Raw genomic sequence first — 19319 nt, 5'->3', positions numbered from 1 at the left:
GATTGGGTACATTATTTCGGGGGTATCTTCCAGTTGGATACCCCTCCAATTGAGGGGCAGGAAAGGGTGGAAGGCAAGTCGGAACTTATTTTCACCACACAAGAGGTGAGTGCCGGTATTCTGGGTCTATCTAAAAACAAGGCCCCCTCGCCAGATGGGATCCCACCAGATCTCTACATCGCCCACTTAAAAACCTGGGTGCCTGTCCTCACAGCTGTCATCAATACTGCAGTCCAGATTTGCCCCACAGATTCTTGGGCTTTATCGATTATAGTCCCGGCATTTAAAAAGGGATAACGGGACAGTACCTATTGTTATAAGCCCATTGTATCATGGGTTGAGGAAAACAACTTTTTATCCGATATCCAATACGGCTTTCGCCCAGGTCGTTCCACTGTGGAAGAGCGTTTAAACCTGTACATGGTTCTGAACAAATATACTGTGGCTCGTTCCAGCCCCATATACCTAGCCTTCATGGACCTGTCCTCAGCATTCGACTGGGTCAATAGGTCCAAGCTGTGGCAGTTGATGTCCTCCATTGGCATTGACAGTAACATCATTTTATTTCTGAGGGATCTTCACCGTGATAATAATCACTAGGGAAATCATTTACAGGGTAGCATGAAATCCCTCACAATAACTCTAGGAGTTACAGTCCACACAATGTACATGCGTTGTTACCCCTAATTCCAACTTTACATGTACCCCCAATCACCTGCCAAAACCTCTCCCTGCTGATGCCAATGTCGTACTCCGTCAACCCGCAGACCATATTTTTGGCCCTTTGAAACTACCCATACAATAAAAATGCTGCAATTGTAAATACATATCAACTACCATTTGTTGTGTTTGAAACATTTTATTAAATAATAAAACCTAATAAACATAAGCTGATTATTAAAGCAAAACAAAACATCAGTTGCCATACACATAAGAGACAAAAGTTGTACATAAAAAATAAACATACTGTAACACAGCAAAGTTATGTAGTGCACAATTCTTAATTTCGGGCAATCTTTAAAGTTCAATAATAGAAACATTCATAAAGAACAGGAAAGGAAAGAAAGAAGGTGGGATACAGTGGTTTCATTAATGTAATGCTTCCTACATATAGAAAAACAAATACTAATTATTTTCCTTAAGCAATAAAGTCCTCACATTAAAATACTAAGAGAAATATATTGAACAATGAACATTTCATGTGTAATTAGAATTCAATTTGAATATTTTAACCTCCTCAGCATTATTTTTTTTTTCAGAACCAAATTTTTATTGACATTTGAAATACGATTCCGAGACATCCACAGTACTCCGAACACCGGAGGAGCTGTGAGCATGTAATCAAGAAGCAAAATATAGCAATCAGTACAATAAGCAGGATAAGGCATTAACTTTGAACTACCCCCACCCCCCCAACCCACCCTAGCCCTGGTCACGATGGTCACCTGGAACTAAGCTAATCAGTCTATACAATATCGGTATTACACTCTCATCCTCTCAGAACAATCGGTCTTTAGTTGCATCTTGCCGCGGCGGCGGCGCAAGCCACAGCCCCCTGTATTCCGCCCACCGCTTCCAAATTTTATAGTGCTTTCTGGGGCAGCCGCGGGCCTCAAACACTGGACGTTCCAGTCCCATATAATAGTCCAAGCCCCTTTTCCATACCTCAATCGGGGGAGCCCTACTCCTCAGCATTATTTGACTCATGATTACAACCTGAATGATTTCTGGAAAGGAACCGCCTCATGGGGTTAAAAATCACATCTTTTCCAAAAATAGGATTACAATGATAAACTTGAATTTCAATTCAATTTATTGATTTAGGCCTTTTTGGAGATCAACAATTTTAAATAAATTTTAAATCAAGCGCACGATTACCAAAAAGGCATCCTGGCTCTATTGTCATTTGAAAACCTGACAGTACGGGATATAAAATACCTAAACATTTACCTAGCAGTTAGATGAGAGCATTAAACTATGGGCTGAAAAGAAAAGTCTTAAGTTCCTTCCTGAACTCCAATAGTTGAGGCTGACCTCAAGTGATTGGATAGAGTTCCACCATCTGGAGGTGGAGTAGGAGAAACGTCTTCCTCCCCAATGGACACTTTTTATTCTGGGTACACATATCTGCCTAGTAATGGGCAGCCGATGGAGGTCTTAAATGGCTTCAAAGGCTGAGCAGAATCTGGGGAGGTTCTTTAGCACTCTTCCTGCCACATTTTGGACGGTTTGCAACTTATTAAGAAGACAACTGGGAGCCCATATAAAGTTCAATAACATTTTCCCTTTCAGATACGACAACAGCCAGGATAACACTTTTCCTAAGCTCCATGGGAAGGAAGGGCAAGCTTTTCTTTGACTGTTTTAACATAAGGAAACAGGAAGAGGTTACCTGATTGGAGTGATCAATAAAAGTGAGTTTTGAGTCAAAGACGACTAGCCAAATTTCTAGCCTTCTGGACTGGGAGTGGAAGGGGCTCGAGAATGTGTGGCCACCAAAAGGAGCTCCAGATGGAGGAATACTTACCAAATAGCACTAACTCTGTTTTTTCTGTATCCAATTTTAAGAAAGTCTTCTGCATCCAATTAGAAATGCTAGTCATACTTGTTCTAAAATCTTTTGCCACTTTTTCAGGTTCTGCAGTAACCGATACCACTATTTGGGTATCATTGGCATAAAAGAATGCAGAGAACCAACAGGATCGAACTAGTTCAATTAATGGAGTGCTGTAGGCATTAGACTAAGTCAGACTTATTGAAGATCCCCGAGACCCCACAAGGAAGTGAAAATGGGGCAGAGGTAAAATCTTCCAAAGGTACCAATTGCTCTCTGTTTGACAAAAACAACCTGGTCAGTTTGAGAGCAGTTTCTTTGATGCTTATACTTACTAAACGGCTTACCAAATAGAAATGGTTAACTGTATCAAATGTGGCTGAAAGATCCAATAGGATCAAGGCCGTTTAATCTCCTCTATCCATAATGGATCTGATCTCTTCAGTCACTGCCGATAAGGTTGACTCTGTACAGTAGTAGGGTCTAAAACCATGTTGAACAGGATCCATACAGTCCGTATTTTCGAAGAAGGCGGTGATCTCCTGATTCATGGCCTTTTCTAAAATTTCATCGGGAAGAGAAAAGACCGATTTGGATCTGCAGTACTTTACTTCTGAGGGATCAGGGGGGGGGGGGGGGGGGGGGGGGGGGGTCGTCTTTAGAAGCGGCAAAATCGATGCCTTTTTCCAAGGATCTGGAAAAAAGACAGATCCACCCACCCCCACCCAAACTGACCCCTACCCTACCATTGTATGGGCAAATTGGAGAGGCGCCGATCTACCGTCCTGATGAGACTACGGTAATTAACTGGAAGGGTCGAAACATTGACTATACAGGGACTATTTCATATATATTATGTCTTCTAAGAATCGCCTTTGCTTAACTTGTATTGTACAAAAGTATTTACAGCCCTGTTTTTGTGTACAAAATGTGGATCGGACTGTTTTATCATCATATCACTTTCATCTTGAGCACTGTGCAGTCATCACTCAACGATTTATATATACCCTTGCTGCTGAGAATACAATTAGAATTTTGGAAATGAAAAGACTTCATCTGAATTCTAATCATGATAAAAATGGTGAATTAATATCTGCCCAGGGCCTGCATATGTGATACAGACCTGTGAGATAATGAACTCATAGACCTCTGTAGTTGTTCACAGAGCGAATGGAAAGTGCTTATAGGAGTCTCTGCTTGTCACTTCTGGAGCAGAATGATGTCGACACTGAGTTGGATGTTGTCTCCTACTTTGCTTTAAAGTTGGAGGACCCAGTCTGGCGTGTGGGGGATATTCACAAGGTGAGGAATCTGCAGGTAAAGGAGTATCCACCAGAAAGAGCGTTACCGAAGGCAAGTAACTGGTTTGTTATGTTTTCATGGTGTTGTATATTATCTCATTCTGGGTGGTGAACTCTGCTCGCGGAGTTTTCCACGGAGCTCGCATAGTTACTAAAAACTCCGGTCCATGGAGCATAACGAGGTTTTTACTACGCTCGAGCTCTTCAACGTCATGTGCCGGATCGGGGAAAATCCACATCCTGATGAGATTTTAACTTGCTCGCGCCCGCCATGGTCTAGTTGGCGAGCAAAATCAACCTCCTGGGGCTATTTCTCAAGGCGGGTGGTTGGATTTTTCAATGCGAGTGGTCGCGGCAGGTCACAACCACTCGCGTTGAGAAACCTTCCTTCACATTGACAAAGCTGCTGCTCGAGTAGAAGCAGCTGCACCCTCTTGCGCTGCACATGGTGCCATTCGCGATTATTTTTACAGGGCGGGACAAACACCAGGAGATCAAAATCACCACAAACGGCATGACCCTTACCCACTCCGCTGCTCGCTGAACTCCGCCAGAGTTTTTTTATCACTTTGCAGAGTTCCTCATTGAGGAACTCTGCATAGGCTTAATCTTATCGTGAAAATATAGATATCAGTCATATGTTAAGAAACCAGGGTGAGTAGAAACCTTTTGGGTGGAGTAAAATTTAAGACATTATTATTGTGATTTGTTTTGCAATCAGTTGATTTTTGCAACCACTAACACTTCTTTGTCTAAAGTAAAGACCTTGAGAGTTTTGTAACTTTCAGATACTCAAATTGTGAATTCTGTTGCAATTAAAAATATTTCCAGGCCTGAAATTTCTTTGGAGGTTGCATGCGGGCAGCCTAAATTATCCTGCAAGAGTTTCTTGATGAATCCTATTGCAACTACAATATGTGCTCTCTCATGTAAAGTCAGATTGTTAGAAGCTTTTCTGCAACTCAAGATACGCCTTACTTTTTACCTCATGTGGATGTATTTCTCATGTTTAGTGAGATCTCCTTTCTGAGTAAAACGTTTCTGGCTTTCCCCTCCTGTATAAGGCTTTAGTCCAGTGTGAATTCTCTCATGTGAAGTGACATTGTATTGAAGACTAAACCTTATCTGACATTCAGAAAACACATAAGGCTTTTATTCCCCCGTGTGAGTTCGCTCATGTCAAGTGAGAAGTAATTTGTAACCAATACTTTGCTTGCATTTCGAGCACTCATAAGGTTTTACCCCAGAGTGGGATCTCTCATGAAGCATAACTCTGTATTTCAGATTCAAGCTTTTCTGGCATAAGGATTTTCTCCAGTGTCAATTTTCTCATGGTGAGATAGCGTTTTTCTCTGCAGCTTTTCTGGCATTCAGAGCACTCATAAGGGGGCCGATTCTGATCCTGGATTTTTATTTTCCATACAAATAGGATTTGTATTTTTTTCCATACAAATTGTAAAAGTCCCTTCCAACCCGTGTAGTACGATTCGTCCGGGAAAAATACATACAGATCGGCCCGATCCTTACAAATCGGATAGGGAAAAGTTGTACTACACGGACTTGTAAAAAAGACCATACAATTTGTAAAAAGGCTGTCCAACCCGTCAAGTACGATTCATACCGGGTTGTCAGCATACGATTTGTATGGAAAATGGCCTGTATATGGGGAATGACTCCTACCGGGCAACGAAGCCAACCCATATACGCCTCATACCCTGGTATGACTCGTTCTGGGGGTATGACTCATACCGGGGTACGGGTCGTATAGGGGTATGAGGCGTACAGGGGTCCCCCCACATACGAGGCGTGTGTATGGTGCGTACCCGAACATCGTGCATGTACGCACCGTACGTATGCGATTTTGGGGTACAGTGCGTACATATGCGATTTTGGGGTACGGTGCGTACATACGTGATTTTGGGGTACGTTGCGTACATACACGATTTTGGGGTACATGCGCGATTTTGGGGTACGGTGCGTACATACGCGATTTTGGGGTATGGTGCGTATATACGGGATTTTGGGGTAAGGTGCGTACATAAACTATTTTGGGGTATATACGCGATATTGGGGTACGATGCGTACATACGTGATTTTGGGGTACGGTGCGTACATACACGATTTTAGGGTACATACGCGATTTTGGGGTACGGTGCGTACATACGCGATTTTGGGGTATGGTGAATAATTATGCGATTTTGGGGTACGGTGCGTACATACGTGATTTTGGGGTACGGTGCGTACATATACGATTTTGGGGTACATACGCAATTTTGGGGTACGGTACGTACATACGCAATTTTGGGGTACGGTGCGTACTAACGGGATTTTGGGGTACGGTGCGTATATACGCGATTTGGGGGTACATACGTGATTTTGGGGTACGGTGCGTACATGCACGATTTTGGGGTACGGTGCGTACATACGCGATTTTGGGTTACGGTGCTTGTACGGTGCGGTGCGTACACGACCAGTACCCCTTCATCGCGTATGTACGCACCGTACCCCACTTTCTGTGTCATCCGTACGCACCGTACATACACACCGTACCCCTGTATTCATGGGGTGTACGACGCGTACATGAGGGGGTCTGTCTCGTACTGTTTTCGGGGCCTACAAGGTTTTTCCAGCACTTTTTGGCTCTTGTAAAAAAAAGAGCCGTACGGAGTGCCGTTTGTACGAATCGTACTTGTCGGGTTGTAAACTGCTGCCGGGAATACATGGGAACGCCGCGTACAAAGCAATCCGAATCGGAATCGCTTGTATATACGAGTTGTATGTTTTTTTTTACAATTTGTATGTAGTGCGTCTATTTGTACGGATCGTACTTCCTAGGTTGTAGGGGCCTCCTTACAAGTACGAGTTGTATGGGGAAAACGCTCCATACCACGATTTGTACAGCGTTTTTCCAGGATCTGAATCGGCCTCAAGGTTTTCCATCAGAATGGAGTCGCTTATGGTTAGTGAGGCTGTGCCTATCAAATAGGAATTTCTGGCATTCACAGCATTGGTAATGTTTTACCCCTGTGTGCGTCTGCTCATGTAGAGTGAGATTGAGTTTAAAATTGATGCTTTTCTGGCATTCAGAGAACTGAATTATTTTGATGGTGTGTTTTCTTATGGCGCTTGTAACCATCTCTACCCCTGAATCTTTTCTGACATTTAGATCACTGATAATTTTTTTCACCAGTATGGATTCCCACATGTTCAGTGAGATGAGATTTTTGGCTGAAACATTTTTGGCATTCGGAGCACTGATAAGGTTTTTCCCCAGTGTGGATTCTTATATGGTAAGTGAGACTGCGTTTTTCACTGAAACATTTCTGGCATTCAGAGCACTAAAAAGGTTTTTCCCCAGTGTGGGTTCTTATATGATGAGCGAGACTGTTTTTTCCAATGAAACATTTGTGGCATTCAGAGCACTTATAAGGTTTTTCCCCAGTGTGGGTTCTTTTATGCTGAGTGAGACTTCTTTTTTGAATGAAACATATCTGGCATTCAGAGCACTGATAAGGTTTTTCTCCAGTGTGGGTTCTTATATGATGAATGAGACTGTTTTTTTGACTGAAACCTTTGTGGCATTCAGAGCACTGATAAGGTTTTTCCCCAGTGTGGGTTCTTATATGCTGAGTGAGACTGCTTTTTTCACTGAAACATTTGTCGCATTCAGTGCACTGATAACGTTTTACCCAAGTGTGAATCCTTGTATGTTTAGTGAGTCTCATTTTGTCACTGAAACATCTCTGGCATTCAGAGCACTGATAAGGCTTTTCCCCAGTGTGGAATCGCACATGTGCCGTTAGAAGTGATTTAACTTTGAAATCTTTTGGGCATTCAGAGCACTGATAAGGTTTTTCCCCAGTGTGGAATCTCACATGTGCATTTAGAAGTGATTTAAGTTTGAAATCTTTTGGGCATTCAGAGCACCGATAAGGTTTTTCCCCAGTGTGGGTTCTTATATGCTGAGTGAGACTGTGTTTGTTTATGAAACATTTCGGACATTCAGAGCATGGATAAGGTTTTTCCCCAGTGTGGGCTATTGTATGTCGAGAAAGACTTCTTTTGTCACTGAAACATTTCTGGCATTCAGAGCACTGATAAGGTTTTTCCCCAGTGTGGGTTTTTATATGCAGCGTGAGATGTCTTTTTTCATTGAAACATTCCTGGCACTCAGAGCACTGATAAGGTTTTTCCCCAGTGTGGGTTCTTGTATGCCGAGTGAGGCGGTCTTTTTGACTGAAACATTTGTGGCATTCAGTGCACTGATAACGGTTTTCCCCAGTGTGGATTCTTATGTGCCGTGTGAGAGTACTTTTTACACTGAAACCTTTTTGGCATTCAGAGCACTGATAAGGTTGTTCCACAGAATGGGTCATTGCATGTTGAGAAAGACTTTGTTTGTTACAAAACCTTTCTTGGCATTCAGAGCACTGATAAGGTTTTTCCCCAGTGTGGAATCTCAAATGTGCAGTTAGAAGTGATTTAAGTTTGAAATGTTGTGGGCATTCAGAGCACTGATAAGGGTTTTCCCCAGTGTGGATTCTTGTATGTTCAGTGAGTCTGCTTTTGCAACTGAAACATTTCTGGCATTCAGAGCACTGAAAAGGTTTTTCCCCAGTGTGGGTTCTTCTATGCCGAGTGAAACTGTTTTTGTCAATGAAACATTTCTGGCAATCCGTGCACTGATAAGGTTTATCCCCAGTGTGGGTTCTTCTATGCCGAGTGAGAATGTTTTTGTCATTGAAACATTTCTGGCAATCCGTGCACTGATATGGTTTTTCTCCAGTGTGGGTCCTTGTATGTAGAGTGAGTCCTCTTTTGTCACTGAAATATTTCTGGCATTTCGAGCACTGGTAAGGTTTTTCCACAGAGTGGGTTAATACATGTCGAGAAAGATTTTGTTTGGTACAAAACCTTTTCTGGCATTCAGAGCACTGATAAGGTTTTTCCCCAGAGTGGATTCTCATATGGTCAGTGAAATAAGATTTACGGCTGAAACTTTTTTGGCATTCAAAGCACTGGTAAGGGTTTTCTGCAGAGTGGGTTAATGCATGTTGATATAGACTCGGTTTGTTACGAAACCTTTTCTGGCATTCAGAGCACTGATAAGGTTTTTCCCCAGTGTGGATTCTCATATGCTCAGTGAGATAAGATTTACGCCTGAAACTTTTTTGGCATACTTTGCACTGCGAGAGGTTTTTCCCAGTGTGCATTCTCTCAAATTCAGTGAGATGAGATTTATGGCTGAATCTTTCTTGGCACAGGTAACTTTTTTCCCCAACTTGGGTTATTTTGCTTTGATTGAGGTGGGTTTGAACACTGAATTTGTTCTCACAGCCCGTGTTTTTATAAGGTGTATTCCTTGAGTTACATTTAATTTTCTCTTCCTTATATGCCACGGTAAGAGTGAACCCGATTTTAGAGTCGGGCTTGTTTAGATAATGTTCAGTATTTATCTCTAAAAGAAATTGTGTGTTTTACACTTGAATTGAGCAAAATATGTCTGGAAGCAGCCCTGTAACACCTGTCGAAATGTTTCTAGCAGATAATAGTCTTTTGGTTATAGCCTCTCCGGCAGCAACTTATTTTGTGACTGAAGTTTTTCTCAAATCTATTTGTATAGGTTCTTAGCAATACAGTAATAAGGTGTTAGTCTGATATTTAATTATTAAACTGAGAAGTACCTTTTTGCACTGATGTAATGGCAGTAACTGAGAACATTAGAAAATGCACAGTACTATTGTGGATCACGAGTCAAAGAGCATCAGTTCCTTTTACCCTTTTTATGTTTGGTGTAAGGTGTAGTTCTGAAGACGAGGATTTATTTACATTAGATATAGCGCAACGGTGCTCATTTAATCAGTTTTTACACATCACTCCTGCACAACAGATAATGTCGAGGCGATTTACATAGAATTACAGAACAGAATACATTAAAAAGGAAACATTCTGAGATGGTCATGAACACAATAAAGTGGTGGATTTTTAGGTTTTCGCCAGAGTGAGCAGAGTGGGTCGTGGTGTTCTATTCAGAGGCAGATAGTCTCAAACTTGCGTAACTGGTTAAAAACGGTTGTTAAACAAAGGTGATTTTCCAATATTTTGATTGTTTGCTTGTCAGCTTTGGAGTCTTCTTTTAGCGTCTTTTCTTTGATGGTCTGCAGAAGAAACCTTTTGTTATAACTTTCTTTTTTGCAGTGTCTGGAATTAGATGATGCTTTAGATGAACGTTATTCCGTCATGCTGCAGCAATTTGTCTTTCTGATAATATTTCAGATGAGGATGCTGTGATTGGTCTTTCTGGCATTATTCCTGATGCTGTGTGCACAGATATGACTTTGCTCTGGGTTAATGAAATGCAAAATTAGAGACTTCACTTACAGGTATAGTACTTTCCTCAGCTCCCACTTCCTCGCAACACCTAGGTTTTGGAAATTGTTTAAACTTAGAATGCTGGATGTCAATCAGTTTTTCCAAATATTCCTTCTTATGGCACTAACATTCAGTTGCCTGGTGCTAAATCTTGCTTTCTTCATGCGTAATTTCAATCACCTATAGTATTAAAATTAAATAGTTAATACATGTAGATTTCAACAAAAATAATTTACAAGCCAAATCAATGCAGAATTGCAGAATTTTGAAAATGTTGAGCTGTTCTTCAGACAGAGCCGAGTGTAGAATGGTAGCTTGAGAGTACTTGGATGAGTGAGGATTTGTAGAATTTATTAAGCTCAAAAGGATACATGTACCCTATGGTTTTGTAACATAGAATCCCAAAGGCAGACATTAAAGTCATATGGACTGGCACCAAACAGATATTTAAAAAAGAATACTATTAATTAAGTTTTAATGTAGATTTCTGGAATGGGAATTTCTCCTCCACGGACAACAGGCGTTTGCCTCTGCCCTGAGTTACCACCTACTTGTATCTGATATCCTGACTTTTGAGTTCTGTCCTCTGCCGCACGCAAATCTATTGTGTATTGCGAGGACTATGCTTAGACCTATACCTCAACTATGGTCCAGAGTATGAATCAAGGGCAATGAAATGAAATTAAGGCGTACTTTCATGTGTTCATTTTATTCCACCTGATTATCATTTGTTAGGTTTTTCTGTACCTGGATGTACCGGGTGCAAAAAAAATAGGACACACTTTTTTTCCAGACAGAAAATCTTTACTGAAATGACGCAGCCAAGACTTATGCTGTTTTTTTACTAACTGGGGGAAACACACAATTCTTCCCTCTGTTAGAAAATGCTTTCCTCTTCCCTCCCCTGCTTCACCCATCTCCCCCCAACCAACCACATGCATATATATACCACCTGCTTAAAACAAGTGGTAAATAAAAGCAGAAAAACACTATGAAATAGTGAATGGCATGTGGTTTGACAGGCAGAAGAGTCTGTTCCTCGTGGCAACTCCCCAGTCCTTGGCGTCAAACTGGTAACTGCACGTTACTGGGGTAAATGTACCACAAAACAATTACATGAGATTTTTCTGCCACTCCAGTACTGTGCAACTTCTAACAAGGGACTATGAGAGGTCTTGGACAGGTCCTGTGACCTGGAGGGTCACACCAAGTGTGCTCTTATTTAAGGCAGAGGACTGTCATGGGTTTAACAGCCAGAGCGGTGGAGGCAATGCACCCTGTTGTAAGGATCAATAGCCTGATGAGATCTTTGCATCATGGTCAGTGGAGTGGCTTCCTACTGGCACGCCTACTGGCAATGCTCCATTTATATACCTGTGCCCAGACTTTGCGCTAACATCAAGTGCGTGTTTAGGGTGTGGGTGTGCGTAGCATAAATGCAATGTGAGAGTGCGACAGAGTAAACTGCATCTCCTGCCTGCCAGTTGTGTATACAAGTGGGACCATCTATCCCTCTTTTATACCCCAGTTCAAAGTCCTCTGTTACCAAGGAATAATGTGCTCTACAAAGTACTCAGGTGCCTGCTGTGCTACCAGGAATGGTGTCAGCCTGACAGTCTATCTAAGTTGAAGGGACATCACCTGCAGGCTGACTTACTTAATGGAGAGCCTAAAAGTCTGCCTAGAAGCCTGCCTGTCTGGTAAGAAAGGGAAGGGAGTTTGACTGTCCAGCAGGAGGACAAGGCTATCTGTAGGGCGGGCCGGAAAGCCATCCAGCAGGACCAGCTAGTCTGAGGGATGCCCCCCCCCCCGCCCCAAGACTCTCCCAACAGTTCAAGGCAGAAAATAAAACTCTACAACAACATGATTGTTGAGGCCCAGTAGGACGATTGTGTGCTGCCAACAGCCCATTCAAGGTTGCATTTGCCAAATTCCTAACACAACAGAGTCTGACTCTACTGACTTCCTGGTGAGCCTGTGTTGGGCTTTTACCTGCTGAATTTCTGACTACTCTGTGTCAGAGGCCTACGAGGGACTACCACTACTCCAGTGTCGAACACCCTATCTGAGCTTACGCCTGTGGTCCAGCCGGCCACAATGTGGGCTCAATTGCTGACGGTCGGGCCTCCAGAGGGCGCTTCACTTACAGACAGGCCAGGTGTGACTGCTACCTAGGGACTAATGATCTTCAGGCAACTGCAATGAAAAGACAGAGTGGGTGCCCTACTGAATGCAGCACTATATCCAGGACAAAAGCGCTCCACAAAAGCCTGCTGGTGGGTCACTGCTCTCTCGAGTCTTCGAGCGTGCCATTCAAGTGTCGGGAAACAGGAAAGAGACCCAGATAAGACTGACTCATCCTGTGAAAGGGTAAGACACTTACGACTGAGCATACACGCATTGGGGTGACTGGACTGACAGAACTGACCCTATACTATATTCATGATACTCCTAAATGCCCATATAGGGGAAGAGGGTATCAAAACCAGACGCACCTGTCTGCAGCAGATGGTACTCTGGCATCCCTGCACTATCTTTTCACCCAGACTGTCCATAAAGTTGATTTTAGAGCCGCTACACACATAGCAGGGGGAATCTCAGACCGTTCGCTGGTGGAGGTGCAACTCGATGGTCCGGTTATGGACTTCATGCTACCCCCAAGGGTTGGTCCGTGATATTTAAAAGACAAGACGGTCAAAGCTCGTATGAGAGAGGGAGCAGACTTCTATTTTAAGGAGAACGGGCGGCCTGTTGAATCAGCTTGCGTGCTATAGGATGAGTTCAAACCAGTGATCCTTGAGGACACTGACAACAAGGGGACAGAAATAATGGGAGAGACTTCCTGAAAGACCTGACCCTGCCAATGCTAACAAATGAGGACCGAGACGCACTAGACCAAGACTTGACATTAGACTAAATAAATAAGACAATAAGAACCTTGCAAGCAGGGCAAGCGACGGGGCCTAATGAGCTTCCCATAGAATTTAATAAAAGCATGATGGATAAAATCAAGGAGTACCTCCAGAGGAGGTTTCAGACTGCCTGAAAATAAGGGTGTCTCCCAGAGGACCAAAGAATGTCTGAGGTGGTGGTCATCCCAAACAAGCATTGGAAATGCAATAGGTCTCGCATTAGGAAAGTTTGAGCTATTGGTCTTATAAATTAAATTCTTTTTTATTTATGTGTTTGTTAAAATAGCTAAATTAATAGCTCTGTCATTTACAATGCTAATAGTTATAACTTTTGCAAATGTGACACCTATAACATTTGTAATGCAACATGTTTTTTATTTACGTGACTTAGATGTATTAATATTACAAATAACAATGGCTTTTATTTTTTTTGTTAAATTAATTGTTAAATAATTTATTTAATTTGTAATGGCAATATCTTAAACTTTTGTAAATAACTTTTGTGAAGATTATATTCAGTGTTTTTTATTGTGACGAAAATCCAAGAACAGAAGTGAAATATTAACATCTTTTTTGTGATTTGTAATAAAGCTTGAAAGTTTGAAAACAGCTTGAAACAGTGTCGCCTGTCGTGAACTGAGGGCTGTAACTCACTGTGTAATTCACTATGTAAAGGCAACCACAAAATACAGAAACTGTGAATTGAACTTTACAGGAAATGGGAGCCGAACAATGGGGAGAGGGAGGGCGGGGTGATTTATGCTTCCAGATTATGAGGTGGAAGTGCTCTGGCGAATACACCGCCCCCTCCCCACAGTTGCAAGTCAAACTTGAGCGAAGAGAAGAACATGCAGTGTTGCAGATCCTGAGCTAACTTTTGTTTATCTTTGTCAGTGGCAGTGTAATCCCTGTCAAAGATTACATGTTGTTTTTTATTTATTATTTACTTTGTGTTTCAGCCTGCCGCTAGTTGTGCTAGTTGTGTGCGTGTGTGTCTGAGTGGGAGTATTCACTCACTCACTCATCTTACATGAAACCGAGCTGCATAAAGCCTTGGGGAGTCCTCAATACTTAGGAACCTCCGCTGTCACAATACTAAGGAAACAAGCTTGGCAATGAAGCCAGCTGGTTTAAAAGGGGGAAGGCTGTCGTTTCTCTGACATCCAAGATAACATAAAGCACAGAGTGATGTTACTGTAGTGTAGCCCACTTCTTGGTAAAGTTAGTGGCAAGTAACAAGACGGTTGATGCATCATAATCCTGGTCATGGGCAAAAGCTGGATCAAGGTTATCCAGGCAAAGAACTGGTCACGGACCACTAGTGCGTGATCGCTCATTTCAATGAACCAAAAATAGCTCCCCTTAATACACTGCTGCCAGGTGAGGCTTGCTACCTTCTTTTTGTAGCCTTTCCTGCCTGTCTCCTGACTTACGGAGACGTTTGTTTTCAAATTAATTGTGAATCGGCAGCAGCTATTTGGCCATTTGTGTGGTTGCATAGCGGCAAAGAAGAAACACATTTAACTGCTCCTGGAAAAGGCAGAGAATGTCCTTGTCAAAGCTCTAGTGGAACTAAGTATTTAATTACTCTTCTATTCTCTGAGTACTTTAGCATACAAAATTACATAAAAATACATCCTACGCAAGCGTTTGTGATATTTCTCGTATATGTGGCAGAAAATATGCTGCACATGCTTTCCTTGTGATGGGAAAACATAACACTCCTTGGATGCCGCTAGTTGTGCTAGTTGTGTGCGTGTGTGTCTGAGTGGGAGTATTCATGTGAGTGTGAGTGTGAGCGTGTGTGCATGTGTGTGTGTGTGTGTGTGTGTCTGAGAGTGCATGTGGGAGTGCATGCATGCGAGTCTGTTTGCAAGTGCATGCGTGTGTGTCTGTGTGTGAGTGTGTGCGTGTCTGTGTGTGTGAAGAATTCTCTCATGCTGTATTTTGAGAAAGCTTTTGTGTATGCTGTCTATGTTCGTAAGCGCTGCTTTTAAAAAACAAGACGGAGGGAAGGCAGAGAAGGGGTGGGGGGAGGAGAAATGCGACACGGCGGGCAGGGGATGATGCCGCTAGTTGTGTGCGTGTGTGTCTGAGTGGGAGTATTCATGTGAGTGTGAGTGTATGTGCATGTGTGTGTGTCTGAGTGTGCATGTGGGTGTGTGTATGTGAGTGCATGCATGTGAGTCTGTTTGCAAGTGCATGCGTGTGTGTGTCTGTGTGTGAGTGCGTGTGTGTTTCTGTGTGTGTGAAGAATTCTCTCATGCTGTATTTTGAGAAAGCTTTTGTGTATGCTGTCTATGTTTGTAAGCGCTGCGTTTAAAAAACAAGACGGAGTGAAGGCAGAGAAGGGGAGGGGGAGGAGAAATGCAACACGGCGGGCAGGGGAGGGGGCGGAGCGGGTAAAAAAAAACAAGACGGAGGGAAGGCAGAGAAGGGGGGAGGAGAAATGCAATGACAGACTGCTATAGCGCGATCACTTGCTTCAATGAGATCTTATCACTTCAGTTAATTTGCAGGAAATAAAAAGTACAAGAAATCTACTACCACTAATCAAAGTATTCTTACAGGAAAAGGTGAAACAAAAGCATATTTGTTTGAACAAGACGGAGGGAAGGCAGAGAAGGGGAGGGGGGAGGAGAAATGCGACACGGCGGGCAGGGGAGGGGGCAGAGCGGGGAGAGCGGCGATGAGGGTGTGAAGCAGCAGGGGCCTTTGAAGTGAAGCTAAGCTTCACTTCAAAGGTGTGGGAGGAGTGCTGCTGGGGAACAGAAGCCGATTTGATAATGTGCACGCGCATTTTAGGTCAATGCGCTTGCGCATTGACCTAAAATGCATGTGAATGTGATTCATTCATAAGCCTGGCTCTTTCGCCAGGCTTATGAATGAATTACTTAGGGGCAGGATTCCCTTGTCCGCAGCACCCTGAAACCTTGTGGTGTGCGTGCGCTTTATAAGTATTTTTAACATAACGTAACATTTAACATCGTCTAAATGGGACAACCTGGAAAGTCCATCTGCATTGGCAGTCCCAGGTCTCTGTTTCACTTCAAAGTCTATTCCCTGTAGGGAGATGGACTACTTTAGCCATTTGGGATTTTCACCTTTCATTTGTATTAACCATCGGAGAGGCCTGTGGAAGGTTTGAATTTGGAAGTGAGAGCCATACAGGTTTGAATTAAACTTCTCAAGGGACCAAACCACAGCAAAGGCACCCATCTAAATGGCACTTCAACGCTGATCGCTGGGGATTAGCCTTCTACTGATGAAAGCCAGTTGCTGATTTTGACCTCGTGGTACAAAAGGGGGTGGTGATGGACGGAGCATCTGAACCAATCAAACACTCACACCCAGTCAACAGATCTGGGTTTAATCCATCACCGTTCTTTAGCCCACTCTGCCACCCCAGTTCAGACATGGCCATATGCAAATCAGTCTGGCCCTGTGCCTCATGGGAACAGTCCATAGTCTGATAGGAGCTACTACAAGAAGAGCAGAGAAACAGGACCACAGACCGCCACAGAGTGACAACTGCCCAGAAGCTGAAGAAAGAACTCTGGAACAGCAAACCTACTGCACCCTGGAGATTCTCCAGGGTAAGCAAATGATGGTAATGAAATGCAAACTGCAGCATTAAGGTCACACACTACAACATCATTCCCTTTAAACAAAAGGTAACAGCCTACAAGAAAAAACGAAACAAAAAGCCACAAAACTAGAAAATGCATTTCCAAATGCTGCAAAAGAGAAACAGTTAATACAATTGAAAAATATTAAACTTTGTTGGTACCTTAGTAATGTGCTTTCTTCTGGGCTCCACTCCATCTGCAGCAATAACGCTCTGAAAGGAGAAATTACTGCTGTGAGTCTCAAAGTCTTCAGTATTACTGGTCTCAGTCACGAAGACTGCGGTGTCGGAAGATAACTTTCTTTTATTTGGCTTTATAGTTCCACCAGTCACGCCATCGCTTTTAGCAGACACGCTACTGTCGGCAGCATCATAACTTCAGGCAGACCTGCAATGCGGACCTCACCACTCACATTGGGTGAATATTCAACAAGCATGGTCTCAGCTTCCCAAGTAGAACAAAAGAATCGGGTCTCACAACATATACAGAGCCACAGTTAGCTCTGCCACCACTTGAGCACACCCAAACACCTCAGCACTTAAGCACCAGTCCCAGGGGAGACCATCTGTGAAGTCCTTGTGAACTGGCACCACTCCTGGGTCAGCACAAGCAGCATCATGGACAGCGTCTAACACCGCTGCCACAAACATTCATGAACATCCAAATCCTCGTGACCAAACTACCCAAAAGTGGCTTTCTAGATAAGCAGCCAGCCCTGTAGTGTCTGTCTCTGTGTACTAATTTGATGCCAAAGTTGTAATTTTAAAAACAGCCTTAGCAACCTTACAGGGGCCTTACTGACACCATTAAGGGTTCAAACCAAAGGGCTGTGGTCGGTGAACTTTAAAAGATGCATGCCCCCAGACCTCTTCTGGACAACAAAAACTGATGAAACCATTCAGAGGAATTGGTATCATAAATCATGTAAGAGTTCAGTAAGCTTACTCCGTAACCTCAGAAAAACATAGCGCACTCTATGAATGAGAGGTACTGCCTGAGCTTTAAGTTTGATACAATGCTCAACCCATTCACTGCACCCACTCGGGAAACATCAGGAGAATGTAGTAAAGTATTCTTAATGTCAATGGTATCAAAATCTACATTCGATACAGGCATGTCACTCAACACCGCTGGATTATCAGGAACCGGCCTCATAGCTAAACCAACTTAGTCTGATTCTGCCATTCCATCCCTTACCTTCCATTGATAGATATACATTTTTGAGTGAATCTTTTTACCCAATCATTCCAGCAGACTAACAAAGTAATCCAGTATATATCGATATCCTGCTCACCTAAGGTGTGGGGATTTATACTGGAGCTGGCCAGTTGTTTCTCACGGCTCTAGTTTTATCAAAGGCTACATCACACAAAATCTTGATGGGTAGTCCTGAATCCGCCATTCCATTTAACAGCACCGCACCAGCATGAATGATACACAAGGGACACATTACCTGTCGCATGAAGGTGGAACGAACTATGGAATCAATGGCTAAAACTAAGTTATTCCCTCTGGGGACATTCTTCCTCATTAACATCAATTGTGCAGACTTTTACAGTAGTGCATACACTCATACTGCTTGAAAATGCCCCAACACTGCAACACTGTCCTTGATCCGGGCATTTCCCATTACTTCCCACGTGTGCCTTAAACCCACACCTGTAACTGAATTGCTTTTTTCTCCCCTGAGGCGGAAGCCGGGGGCTCTTTATGCTATCCCTGTTGCCCACGGGCATTTAATAAATTGATTAGCTGAAAATATTTTTAAAACATTATAAATATTTTAATCGCTCATTTTTATCAACACTCATCCCTGACCCCTCGGTGGGAGAATTACGTCGTACCGAGGCCCCTCGCAGCCTTTCCTTGACCGGTACAGCCGATTCAGGTGCTGACGCCGGAAGGCTAGGAGGGGGGGACGCCATCTTGGTGGGAGGAATAGGGTAGCGGTCCAGCAGTAGGACGTTTCCGCCCGCCCAGGTTACTTAAGGGCCGTCTTGTCGTGTTGGCTTAAAATTGCTTTTTTTCTCCCCTGAGGCGGAAGCCGGGGGCTCTTCATGCTATCCCTGTTGCCCACTGGCATTTAATAAATTGATTTGCTGAAAATATTTTTAAAACATTATATTTTAATCGCTCATTTTTATCAGCACTCATCCCTGACCCCTCGTGGGAGAATTACGTCGTACCGAGGCCCCTCGCAGCTGTTCCTTGACCGGTACAGCCGATTCAGGTGCTGACGCCGGAAGGCTAGGAGGGGGGACGCCATCTTGGTGGGAGGAATAGGGTAGCGGTCCAGCAGTAGGACGCTTCCTGCCCGCCCAGGTTACTTAAGGGCCGTCTTGTCGTGTTGGCTTAGAATTGCTTTTTTTCTCCCCTGAGGCGGAAGCCGGGGGCTCTTTATGCTATCCCTGTTGCCCACGGGCATTTAATAAATTGATTTGCTGAAAATATTTTTAAAACATTATAAATATTTTAATCGCTCATTTTTATCAGCACTCATCCCTGACCCCTCGGTGGGAGAATTACGTCGTACCCAGGCCCCTCGCAGCCG

At 43.3% G+C, this 19319-nt stretch overlaps 2 protein-coding genes across 3 annotated transcripts in view; one reads left to right on the top strand and one right to left on the bottom strand.

Moving 5' to 3' along the window:
• The window catches only part of LOC144759390 (uncharacterized), a 577744-nt gene that overhangs the window by 487238 nt on the left and 71187 nt on the right, over nt 1-19319 (top strand). The gene's annotated exons all lie outside the window — the stretch shown is intronic.
• Nucleotides 6423-19319, bottom strand: part of LOC144763293 (uncharacterized) — a 48717-nt gene continuing 35820 nt past the window's right edge. For both annotated transcript variants that reach the window (XM_078648884.1, XM_078648795.1), the window contains exons 3-4: nt 16930-16980; nt 6423-10407 (exon numbers count right to left, since the gene is read on the bottom strand). In XM_078648884.1, the coding sequence (XP_078505010.1) occupies nt 7194-9068 (1875 nt within the window). In that variant the 5' untranslated portion in view covers nt 9069-10407; nt 16930-16980 and the 3' untranslated portion in view covers nt 6423-7193. The remainder of the gene's footprint in view (nt 10408-16929; nt 16981-19319) is intronic.

Source organism: Lissotriton helveticus, chromosome 1_1 (assembly GCF_964261635.1).
Source record: "Lissotriton helveticus chromosome 1_1, aLisHel1.1, whole genome shotgun sequence".
Taxonomy (NCBI): Eukaryota; Metazoa; Chordata; class Amphibia; order Caudata; family Salamandridae; genus Lissotriton; species Lissotriton helveticus.
The sequence above is the reverse complement of the archived record's forward strand: the minus strand, read 5'-3'. Positions and strand labels throughout refer to the sequence as shown.